The 11,796-nt window shown below is 35.2% G+C and overlaps 1 protein-coding gene across 1 annotated transcript in view; it reads left to right on the top strand.

Moving 5' to 3' along the window:
* The window catches only part of ZCCHC10 (zinc finger CCHC-type containing 10), a 19,436-nt gene extending 8,297 nt beyond the window's left edge, over positions 1–11,139 (top strand). The window contains exons 2-4 of the mRNA XM_058171187.1: positions 563–721; positions 4,638–4,679; positions 7,701–11,139. Coding sequence (XP_058027170.1) covers positions 563–721; positions 4,638–4,679; positions 7,701–7,980 — 481 coding nt within the window. The 3' untranslated portion in view covers positions 7,981–11,139. The remainder of the gene's footprint in view (positions 1–562; positions 722–4,637; positions 4,680–7,700) is intronic.
* Positions 11,140–11,796: the final 657 nt, after the last annotated feature.

Raw genomic sequence — 11,796 nt, 5'->3', positions numbered from 1 at the left:
TGGCTCTCAATAGGCTTCCAGGTGCAATTTAAGTTGTGACTTATAGCTATAAAACCCTTCGAGTCATGGGGACTGGTTATTTGAGTGACCACCTTTCTTTAGTTATCTTTATCCATCCCATCATATCTATAAGGAGGAACATACGGAGTTTCTTTGATTAGTGAAAGCCATCTTCCAGGTCTCAGAAAACATGATTTTTCTGTTGGAGTACCTGCCCTCTGAAACACATCCTAGCCAACACTAGGTTATCCTCAACTAGTTTGCTTTACAGAACTAGTTTAAAACCTGGCAATTTTCTCAGCTATGAAGCTGATTGCTGATTTCTTTGGTTTTTAAATTATCAACTCAGAGTCATTTGCAAGATGGATGGCAATATAAATTATTAAATAAATGAAATGTATTTGAACTGTGAGGATTTGAGAATCATCAAGTTATAAATAATGTAACAATAGCAGGAGTTAATTTAAAACTGCCGCCTAGTTTCAAGCAAAGTAGGATCCACTTTTGTTCTGACTTTTTAAATAAAAAAACTGGTCTGAATCACTTTTGTGTATTTCCACAGGGAGGCAAATAAACAGCATGTAAGGTGTCAGAAATGTTTGGAATTTGGACACTGGACATATGAATGTACAGGGAAAAGAAAATATCTGCATAGACCATCACGAACAGCAGAATTTAAAAAAGCACTTAAAGAAAAAGAGAACCAGCTACTACAACAAAGGTATGATTTACTATTTAAAATATTACATGTCATTTATAGAAATTATATATATATGTGTGTGTGTGTATGTATATATATATGTATATATATGTATATATATATATGTATATATATATACACACACATACATATATATATACACATACATATACACACACACACACACATACATACATACACATACAAGGAAAAGACAAGGAAAAATTTCTAACAAGTTCTGCACTATGGATGCGTCACATGCTGCCCACACCCAGTTTAGCGAAGGGGAAAAGTTGTGATATGTCATGTGATGCTGCTGTGACAACATGATCCCTGCTATAGAGCAGGGATCTCCAACCTTGGCAACTTTAAGACTTGTGGACTTCAACTCCCAGAGTTCCTTAGCCAGCAAAGCTCCACAAGTCTTAAAGTTGCCAAGGTTGGAGACCCCTGCTATAAAGGGTTCATTTTAGCTTGAGAGAACCCTGGCTGAGGTTATCAGGAGTTAAATGAACAGCTTCTTGTCAGTAGAGATATTGAGTGTATTGACACGGTCAGTAAAGCATTAATTCTCTGCTTCCAAAACAGATGAAATCTTGTATTGGCAAAAATGCTGCTTTTCTGTTTTAACATGTATCTGGCAGAGTTATATGAGGGGCTAGAAAAGTTAGAAAATAGTGGAGGTGGGTAAGCTTCTTAACTTGTCAAGTCCCATGAGACAAGCAAACTCAGGAAACAAGAACCATTTGGATTTCTGAAAAGATACTTATTGCTTTTAGGGTAACTACAGAATCTTGAAAACCCTCTAACAGTAAAGCAGTTTTTCAGATCAAGTCTAATTAAGCAAAATTCTGCCTCCTCAATGGAACCTTACCAGAAGCATTCTGATATTGAAATGTGTCTGTCTCAATATGGTTGGTACATCATTGGAATGCTTACTGTGATACTGAAGGAGTTCATAAAGTCTTATGATGAGGATAAAGAGTTGGTGCCTTAGGATCAAGTCTCATGTGAATAGGGCAAATCACAGAGAAGGATTGGAGGCAAACTTTTGTCCAGATGTAGAACCACTGGCTATGAAAAGCTGCTGGAATACAATGGGAGAGAGGGGAAAAGTGGAATTAAATTTGCTCATCTTCTTCCAGGCACAGCTAGTTACTCTGCAATCTGAATTATCTCTGCCCTCTAACATTTGGAGAAGAGGGATTCTAGGACCCTATAGATGCAATTTTGACATTGAAATAGTTCCAATAGTGGTCAGGTTAATGCTCACCATTAGTAACATCTTACATAGTGTAAATTATAATTTGACAGAAATGCTAATGATTACACAAGAAGAAGAATGGGAACATTCTGCCACGGTTTTGGAATCGGTTCTGGCAAGGCTGCAGTTTGAGGACAGAACTGCCTATTTTGAAATTGAAATGCTTCAAATTGGAAATGTTTGACACATCTCATGAAGACTGAAACTTGTGCATGGGAGAAGAATATTATTTCACTTCATTCTTTAACTACAGGGAAACCATTAAAATAGACATAAGAATTATGTTTGGACATAAATTAGAATAAGTCCGAGCAAGCCTTTGTCAAGTTTATGAATCAGTATGCAAAACAATTGCAGTGGGGTCTGTTTTTAATATCTGTCTGTCTATCATGATCAACAGAACTCTGGCAATAGCTATTTAAGTCAGCAGTAAAAACCTTCCTCCAGTTCAGTTTTGAACAATTTTCTTTCATGAAACTATTATGTGATTGCTGTTTTTCTTCCTTGTTTGTTATCTCTTATTTTGTTACTAGTTCAGTTCTCCTTTTGTTGCAATTCTGCATTTTATTTTTTCTTTGCTTTTTAGTCCTTTCACTCCGTTTCTGTTTCTAGCATTGTTTTTCTGCCCACTCCCTCACTATATACCCTCATAGTTAAAAGCATTTATGTAATTCAGGCTTGTGCATTATTAAATGGAGATGGAATGTTCTGTTTCCCTTCGGACTGTGCCAAGTCCGGAGGCAGTTTGGGCCATGCTATTCTGGGTGGAGATTCAGCCTTTTCAAGAATTAAATTCTGTGAATCAGCAGTAGTCCAATGTGTTCTGGACACAGCATTCCAGATGAAATAGCCAAATAGTCCCTGAAATGATATACTGTATCCACGAGTTCAGATGATCCAAAGAGAAATGCAGTTTTCTACAATGCTTTGAAATGGTCCATTTCTGTCTCAATAAACTTTGCATATCCTAAGGATATTAAAATCATTATTCAGTGAGTTGTTATTCAAAGTGGACATATTATAAATGTGATTTTTTTGCTATTGTGATTTTTATTTTTTTAAATAACTGTCTGGTTTGGTTCTGCAATCCAACAAGACAGACACAGACTTCAGAGGATAATTAGAACTGCAGAAAATCAGTTGCTACCAGCCTGCCTTCCATTGAGGACCTGTATACTGCACGAGTCAAAAAGAGGGCTGTGAAAATATTTACAGACCGCACGCATCCTGGACATAAACTGTTTCAACTCCTACCCTCAGAACGACACTAGAGCACTGCACACCAGAACAAGTAGACACAAGAACAGTTTTTTCCCAAACACCATCACTCTGCTAAACAAATAATTCCCTCAACACTGTCAAACTATTTACTAAATCTGCACTACTATTAATCTTCTTAGTGTTCCCATCACCCATCTCCTTCCGCTTATGACTGTAATGTAATTTTGTTGCTTGTATCCTTACGATTTATATTGATATCGTTTCCTGATTGCTTATTTGTACCCTATGACTATCATTAAGTGTTGTACTTTATGATTCTTGATGAACGTATCTTTTCTTTTATGTAAGATGAGAGCGTATGCACCAAGACAAATTCCTTGTGTGTCCAATCACACTTGGCCAATAAAACTATGCTATGCTATGCTATGCTATGCTATGCTATGCTATGCTATGCTATGCTATGCTATGCTATTCTATTCTATTCTATTCTATTCTATTCTATTCTATTAGAGACTATTTTTTATTAACACTTGTGTTTTGGTGACATTATAACCTTTCTTTTTATATATAATACAAATTTCTTTACCTTAAGAGGACATTGCTGGACATTTCAGTCCAGCAAATAAGTCAGGGTGGTTACTCTTTTTTAGAAATATGTTGAAGGGAATAATAGCTATTCTAGACTAACCAAAGAAGTACCCAGTCCGTATTCTTATTTATATGGCTAAGATCTTTTCTTCAAAAATTGAAAATTTTATTGGCCATTTAAATACCATAATTTATAATTTATTCTGCATTCTGTTATTTTGTTGCTGCTAAAAATGTTTTAAATATTATCCTTTAATCTTAACTAATTCTTTTCTATAATCTTAGTTTAAACTTATCTGCCTACTTCATGCATAAAGGTCAAAACTTATGCATTCTCAACTCTTAACAAATGACTAGGCAGATAGGTTTAAACTAAGATTATAGAAAAGAATTAGTTAGGATTAAAGGATAATATTTAAAACATCTTTTTTTAAAAAAGTTCAGTGTACTTGCTTTATGGTGTCTGAAGTACTTGTATTAAGATACTCCATTACAATTAAACATGTACAACTGATACTCTTTTAAGTTGGACTTAGTCAAAAGAAACCAAAATATACCAAAATATATTTTTTTATATAGGAACAATATTTAGGTGCTATTTGATTATGAAATTTTTGAATGATTTATTAATAACATCATTTATTTAAATAGTTTAAATATGCAGTTCTATTTATTTAGTACTTTTTATTGTTTTGTCTATTTTTTATGTCTTAGATTTCCACCTTTGCCTTTATGTTTTCTCATTTGTTAAGAAACTGATTTTGATCTAATGTTAGAGCAGGTTTTCTGACTGAATTCTTTAAAAAAAGTATATTAATTGAAGTAATGTCTTCCTTCCACCTGATTCCCTTCCCTCCCAATCAGCTCTGGTGAATGTACTACAGACAGGAAGAACAAGAAAAAAAGGTATGTGAAGAAATATTTTTAAAAAAAATTAAATAGATTTCATCAAATTAATAGTTTCATGGTATTGTTATCTTTCACTTGGACTCATACTGACATGTCCTCCACTTCCGATCCTTTCTCAGCTTGAAAGAAGATATTCTTTTTAATATGATTATTCATTATTTTGATTTATATCCTTTCTTTCTGTTCTCAAAGAACTCAAGGAAGCTAACAATAATAAAAATACCAATACAGAAATACAATAAAATGGTTTAAATGTCAAAACTTTTTCACAATGAAAATGTCTGGCTACAAAAGAACATGAGAATAACTGATAAATCAGGCCTAAGCCCACACTAGCTCTGCATTCTGTTTCTCACATTGGCAAGCCAAATATCTCTGAGGTGTTCATAAGCAGTGGTTGGAGACCTAATCCCTCCTGTCATTGTTGCTCTGTAACTGGTATTTGGAGGCTCCCTACCAACCCAAGAGAAATGTTTGAGTCTTCAAGACTTAAGCCCTTGATTGACTGCATACTTATTAAATCCTTTTTTAAAGACGTATCTAGGTCATCACCACATTTGGTAACAAATTTCACAGGCCAGTTACATGCTCTGTAAAGATTTTTTTTTAAATGATTCTGAATTTCAGCCATTTTCACTGGATGAAAATCTGATTCTATACTTTTTTTTTATTTATTTGCATTTATATCCCTCCCTTCTCCGAAGACTCAGGGCGGCTTACACTATGTTAGCAATAGTCTTCATCCATTTGTATATTTATATACAAAGTCAACTTATTGCCCCCAACAATCTGGGTCCTCATTTTGCCTACCTTATAAAGGATGGAAGGCTGAGTCAACCTTGGGCCTGGTGGGACTTGAACCTGCAGTAATTGCAAGCAGCTGTGTTAATAACAGACTGTCTTAGCAGTCTGAGCCACCAGAGGCCCGTAGAAATGGTTTGCCAAGGAAATGTACCTCAAGAATGTTTCCCTCCCTCATCCCCAATTGTCAGGCTTTATGCAGGCTCCCTGACTCTCCAGGCACCTTTTTTTCAGAAATTGGTTTACTTAATAAAAAGCTTTCAGACACAACTCAGCTTGATTAGTCTTTTTTGTTTTATGTCAGACAAGCATGAAGCCACATATACCTAGAAAATGTGTCCCCTGCACTATACATAAATCAAATCCCTTCTGTTTATGTTTCCAAGTCAGTAAATACCTGGATGTTCTTCTGTAGGCCTTGAAAGGCACCTGATCTGTGTTGACATAACAGTGCTCTCTAGCTGGTTCTACTGGTTTCCAGCTCAACAATTTTCATTCCTTGCATTACTTTTTTCTAATGTCTCTTAGCTATATTAGTGACTGCTATATTTGTCTCAGCTACTATGCATTCTAATTTTTGTGGTTGTAATTGTACTTCTTTTACCTTTATTTTAAATATTGTTAGCTGTCTTAGAGGCATTTGGTGAAATTTCTTGCTTGGACTGACTGAATAAATAAAATGTGAAGAGGGAAACTTTTGAATTTGTAAAATATTTTTGTTTCATCTTCAGTAGTTTTCCATCTCTATGATACTGCCTCCCCCTCCATTAACTGGCATACTGTTTACAATATTATGGGTGTGGATATACTATAGATTTTTATAGGACCATTATAATGATGACAATTCTATTTTTAGTCCCTTTCCTAACATGGATTTCTGCCTTTTTCAAAACTGCTCCACAGTAACTCAGTACTTTCTCTGATTTATGACTGGGGTCCCCCCAAGAGCCCAAGACTTTTCCTAGGTACTTAAAGCAAAAAAATGAAAATGAAAAAAAATCAGAGACCAAACTCAGTTTCTTAGGCAGTACACTCTGTAGCTTGAGAAAAATATAGAAAGCCATTTTGTTTGCTGGCCAAACTGGTCCTAAAATGTGAGAGCTTCTTTAAGAGCCTTTCCTGCTGGACAAGCTCTATTGAGTTAAACCCAGTAGTGTACTGGAGTCAGTTTGTGAGAGTCATTTGTTAAATGTTCTGGAATGTTGTGAGCCAGTTCAGACCAGACCAGAGCTGAACTGCAACAGTTGACATGCCAGTCACCTATTTGGCAGTATAGCAGTAGCAACTGAACTGGCAGAGCCAGTTGTTATACATTTATCAGCATACCCTTGCATAAATGGTTGTGAGATAGCGAGGTTCTAAGCTGTTTAGGGTCTTAAGCACTGAAAAAGAACCTTAAACTTTGCCTGGAACACCTTACAATCAATTCAGATCATGTAACATGGATGGGTTCTTATATAATGCACCGTAGAAACCTTGCTGCAGAAAACTAGACTTTACTTAAATATCTGCAAATGCTTCCTGCCTTATCACCATCAGGAAGAAGGAGGCAGGGGAAGACATATGAACTTAATGCCTGCTATAAATCATTGACATAGTAGAAAATGATATTCTAGTAATTTCTATATCATTGGAGGGGCTGATACCTACCCTCTTTCCCCCAAAATAAGACATCCCCTGATAATAAGCCCAGTCAGGCTTTTGAGCACATGGCAATAAGGCCAAGCGCTTATTTCAGGGTTCAAAAAAATATGACAGGGTCTTATTTTCGGGGAAACACAGTATGCCTTGAATCAATTAAATGTGTTAATTAAAAAAAAGAAAGTTGTTTTTCTGATGTTTGTTGTTCTTTTATGATTATTGATAACTACATGGTAAGCTTGTGCAAATCATTCGATAAGGGTCCCTTTCCATCATGCTCCTCCCCGAGGCAAGGATTTGCTCCTTGACATGCCAGTCTCAGGAGAACCTTGAAGCAGTTAACAGACTCTTCTGCTTTGAGAGAATGTATGCTGAGGCAAAATCTCACAGAATGGTTTGCATAGGCCTACTGCAAGGAAAACTGAAATGTCAGCGCTTGAGTGAATGTCAGAATATTTGGGGAGAAGATGCAAGCTGTCACCTAATACTTAATTGTGTTTTTCCAACTAAAAATCTAAAATATTTTAATAAAATTGCTAAATAATGTGTGCTGGTCCTTTTAAAACTTCTGTCCAGGTCTAAAAGTGTGACAAGTTCCAGCAGCAGCAGCATCACCTCAGCTAGTGAGTCTTCATCGGATAGTGATGACTCCTCCTCCTCCTCGTCAGATGACAGTGATAGTGATGAAAGCACATCCAGTTCTTCATCTTCTCCATCATCCAGTAGTTCTTCTAGTTCTTCTGACTTTGAAACAGAGTCAAGTTCTTCCAGCAGCAGCAGCAGCAGCAGCACAGACAGCAGCACAGATGATGAACCACCAAAGAAAAAGAAGAAGAACAACTTAGTGCGATGCTAGGACTATGGTGGCATTAAATAATAACTCACATCGGAAATGCATAATGGCCAAACTAAACTAACCGGTTGTCTGTTTTTACAGTTGTAAAACGGTATGTGTTTTTACATAGTAGTTGATAGGCCATAAGCTGTTAAATGGCAAGTAATACTTACTGAAAGAGTATTTTTGTGGATTACTGTTTAATAGGGAATGCTACCTTTTTTCTTAATTTTTAAAGAAATCTAATATTTATATGAATTAAGGTCCAGTCATCCTGATGTTTACATGCCAGAAAGCAGAATATATTTTCTGAATCATCCTGTGTTACAGTCATACAGCAATCCTGTGTTTACATCAGTTTTATAGTCTAAGTAAGATGGAAGGAGAATATGAAATTTGATTTCAGATGGCTAAGATACCAAAAGCCATATTTAATGTCCCTCCTCAGTTACAGAGAAAACAACATTGCATTTTGTACAGAAAAAGCAAGCTTGTTTGAAAAAGTAAAAAAAAAATAGTTCAATATTGTAGTCAATTAATAGTTCAGTATCAAATTTATATTAATTGGATTCTTTTGTGATTGGTATCTTATTACCGATCTTATTACCATCTCAGTCCAGTAGGATTGTTGAGCCTATTGAAACCAGACTCTTGTCTCAATTGCCCTTCTAGACTTGCAAAAATGACGCTAGGTAGAGATCTTCACATTGTACCTAAGAGTATGTATCTTACTACAATTAAACTCATTCTCTCTAAAGTCTTGTAGCAAGCCCTCCTGTAACATTAGGTTTTGATTGACTGCCATGTACAACTTCCTTTTGCTCTTTTGTTAGAGTAACTGCTGGCTAATTCCTTCTACTTACACAGTACACAAACTTGAGGAAGAGGATATGATAGCTGGGGGAAGAGAAAGGTAAGATCTATTCCCTCATTCACTCTTCCAGGCAAAGAAAACTTCATTACAGTATTCTACTGTGTTCCCAGTAGAAATAGATACTAATACTATAAACAAGAAGTGGCCAAAAGGAACACAAATAGTTTATGCTATAGTTTCAAAATTAAAAATTAATTATTTCCAGTTTAGAGGAGGTTAGAGAAAGGGTTTTGGGTACTTCCTGACTCCTTCTAGTCTTATAATTTATTTTCATATTTTTCTTCCTTTCAGAGAAAGGGGTGTGTTTAAATTTACTCTCATGTAAAGCATTAGCTTGGCAACTGGTCACTGGATAAACATTTCAGCCCAGAAATCCTTGGAAGACTTCATGCTATGTTTTACATTTGGCAAAAAATCTAAAATATTTCCAGCTAACCATGAGTTAACAGTGTTTCTGTTCTTTTAAGCCTCTGTTTTTGACTTTTGCCATTTATTAACTGTCCCACCCCCCTCCTGCCCAAAATCCTTGAGCTGTTATGGTTGTAATTTAGTGGAATGTAAAAGTCATTGGTAACCAGAGTGAATACTTTTCCAGATCATTTTAAGTTGTCTCTTTAAATGCCGAATCCTTGTTTATGATGATATGTAACGATTTCAGAATAAATTCTTAGCGTTATATTACAGGTTTTAAAAAGAGCATACTTCTGTTTGTTACAGATTGGAAAGGGAACACAATGACACTGAAAAGCAGAGTAAAGAAATATCCAAAAAGTAGCATTTTCTAAAATAGAAAGTTATAACATTTAATTCAAAAATCAATCAATAATCGTGGGCATTCCCTTGCAAAAAGCATGTAAGCCAGAGATGATAAACTTATCTCACTCAAGGCAACACTGATTTCAGTTGACGATGCTGTAACTAAAAGTCGATAGGACCGTTTTACTTCAAGTTTGCTGCTTCCAAATTACCTTTCTGGAGGCAGATCAACACATCCTTTCCCTCCTGTTGTAATTAAACTCTTTAAGCTGTCTTTGTTAATATCAAAACTGTTCTTAATTGTGCAAATTTTAGGTTAGTCTTATTTCTGATCAGCACTTGACACAGGTGGATGTTTTTTCTCTGCTTCTTCCAGCCCTCTTGAAGGAAGGAGATCTTGGATTGAACCTGAAGGCCATGTGGGAGACCCTCATCCCTCTGAATATGGCTTGGATAGAGGTTCTCCATGTTCAAATTTAAACACAGGATGAATAGCAAATTGCTCCTTAAATCAGAGGGAAATCTTGAGGGAGTAGCCTGCTGTATGAGAACATATGGCAGCAACAGTACTATTATTATTTTTTTTAGCAACACTTGTTTCTGCACTTTTGTCATTCTTTAAATAGTGGCTTAACATTTGTTGTAATAGCAATTTTTCTTCTCATCCAAATCTAAGTGATTTAGTGTACCCAATGTCCTCCTCTTATCTACAAGGCTAGGGTACTCCTTTTCACATGGTTTGGAACAGAACCATGATCCTCTGTCCACTGAAAGAGAAACAGCACTATCCAGTACTAACAAAGACCACCTTTAGTTTTGTAATAAAAATCCTTGCAGGCAGCTACATACATGTCTCTCTCCACCATGCATCAGAATCTTTGAAACAAGGCCAAATGCTTTGATCTTTTTAATCAGACCTGTTCAAGCTTAAAGACTTCCCTTTAAGCTGTTTTTGCACTGTGCATGGAGAGTAGTCTTCATTGCTGCAACTGAAACATTTCATCTTTGTGCCTTTCCCTAATATTAAATATGCCCTGAAACCATTGCAAAATGGAAGAGTTTGAGGTGTTTGCTTTGTTGTCTGCACGCTATTTTGGGCACCAAAAAAATTATTATACAAATACTTACAATGAGAAAACTATTTATTTTCAGTGGAGCTGGATAAAAAAAGATGTCGTTAAATATTCCCCCTTGTGATATTTTTGCATAAAAATTATTAGCTTATGACATGCATTTGATTAATCTGGTCATATTCTAATTTAGTGTCACTTATTTTAAAATGTTTATTTTTTGCAAAGCACAAGTTATATATAATGAAAGAATGGAAGATGCATATTATGAAAGATTGCAGTCCATTTTTTGTAGGTTACAGAAAAGAAATAACAGGTTATTGTGATGAATTATAGCTATTGGCAGTAATCATTAATCAATAGTTTCTTTTTAATTTCTTTTTTGATGGGAGTCTTTTTATGAGGAATATGTGGGAAGGGACATCTTAAATATCCTAGTCTAGTTAAAGTATGAATCAACGATTGAACTATTTTTTTATATTTTTATGAAAATGTGTGTAAAATGACTTTTGAATACAAATGTTCTATTTAAATGTTTATGTAAGCTGTGCATTTTAGTCTGTAACCATTTCTATGTTTTGCAAAATTTAGACACTATAATTCTAAAACTACCAGAAAATTGTTTGAATCATGCTATAGAATGTATAATTTAAGAAATTAATAAATTATTAAATGCAAATTAAGGGTTTAAACTGTTTATTTTTACAGATTGTAAATTTAGTATGAATACTGTAGATTCTTTTCATAATGACTACTAACTACCATCAAAGGTAATGAAAGCAATGTCTAGATGATGTCAGAGACTGTTCAGCTTTACCTACAGGGTTGTTGCCTGCTAATTAAGCAGAATGGGAAGAACAAATACAGAGATTTAAAGCCACAAAGAAAAGGCAGTAAAAGTGTTAATGACTCCTACAAATATGTAACAAGACTGTATGGCCCAGATATTGGAAAACATGGGTGATACCCAAGCAGAGAGTTACAGGAGAAAGCAAATCATCACACTATTGCACAAATTGCAATTGCAAATTAAATTTTGCTTTACAACTTACAAAGAATAAAGTCATACATGAAAAGGGGAATGCCAAATGAGCAGACACATTTCAGAAAAGGCAGAGGACCCAAGATAAGACAGAT

The sequence above is a fragment of the Ahaetulla prasina genome, chromosome 2 (assembly GCF_028640845.1).
Source record: "Ahaetulla prasina isolate Xishuangbanna chromosome 2, ASM2864084v1, whole genome shotgun sequence".
NCBI classification, from domain to species: domain Eukaryota; kingdom Metazoa; phylum Chordata; class Lepidosauria; order Squamata; family Colubridae; genus Ahaetulla; species Ahaetulla prasina.
Note: the sequence above shows the minus strand (reverse complement) of the source record. Positions and strands in the feature narration are given on the sequence as shown.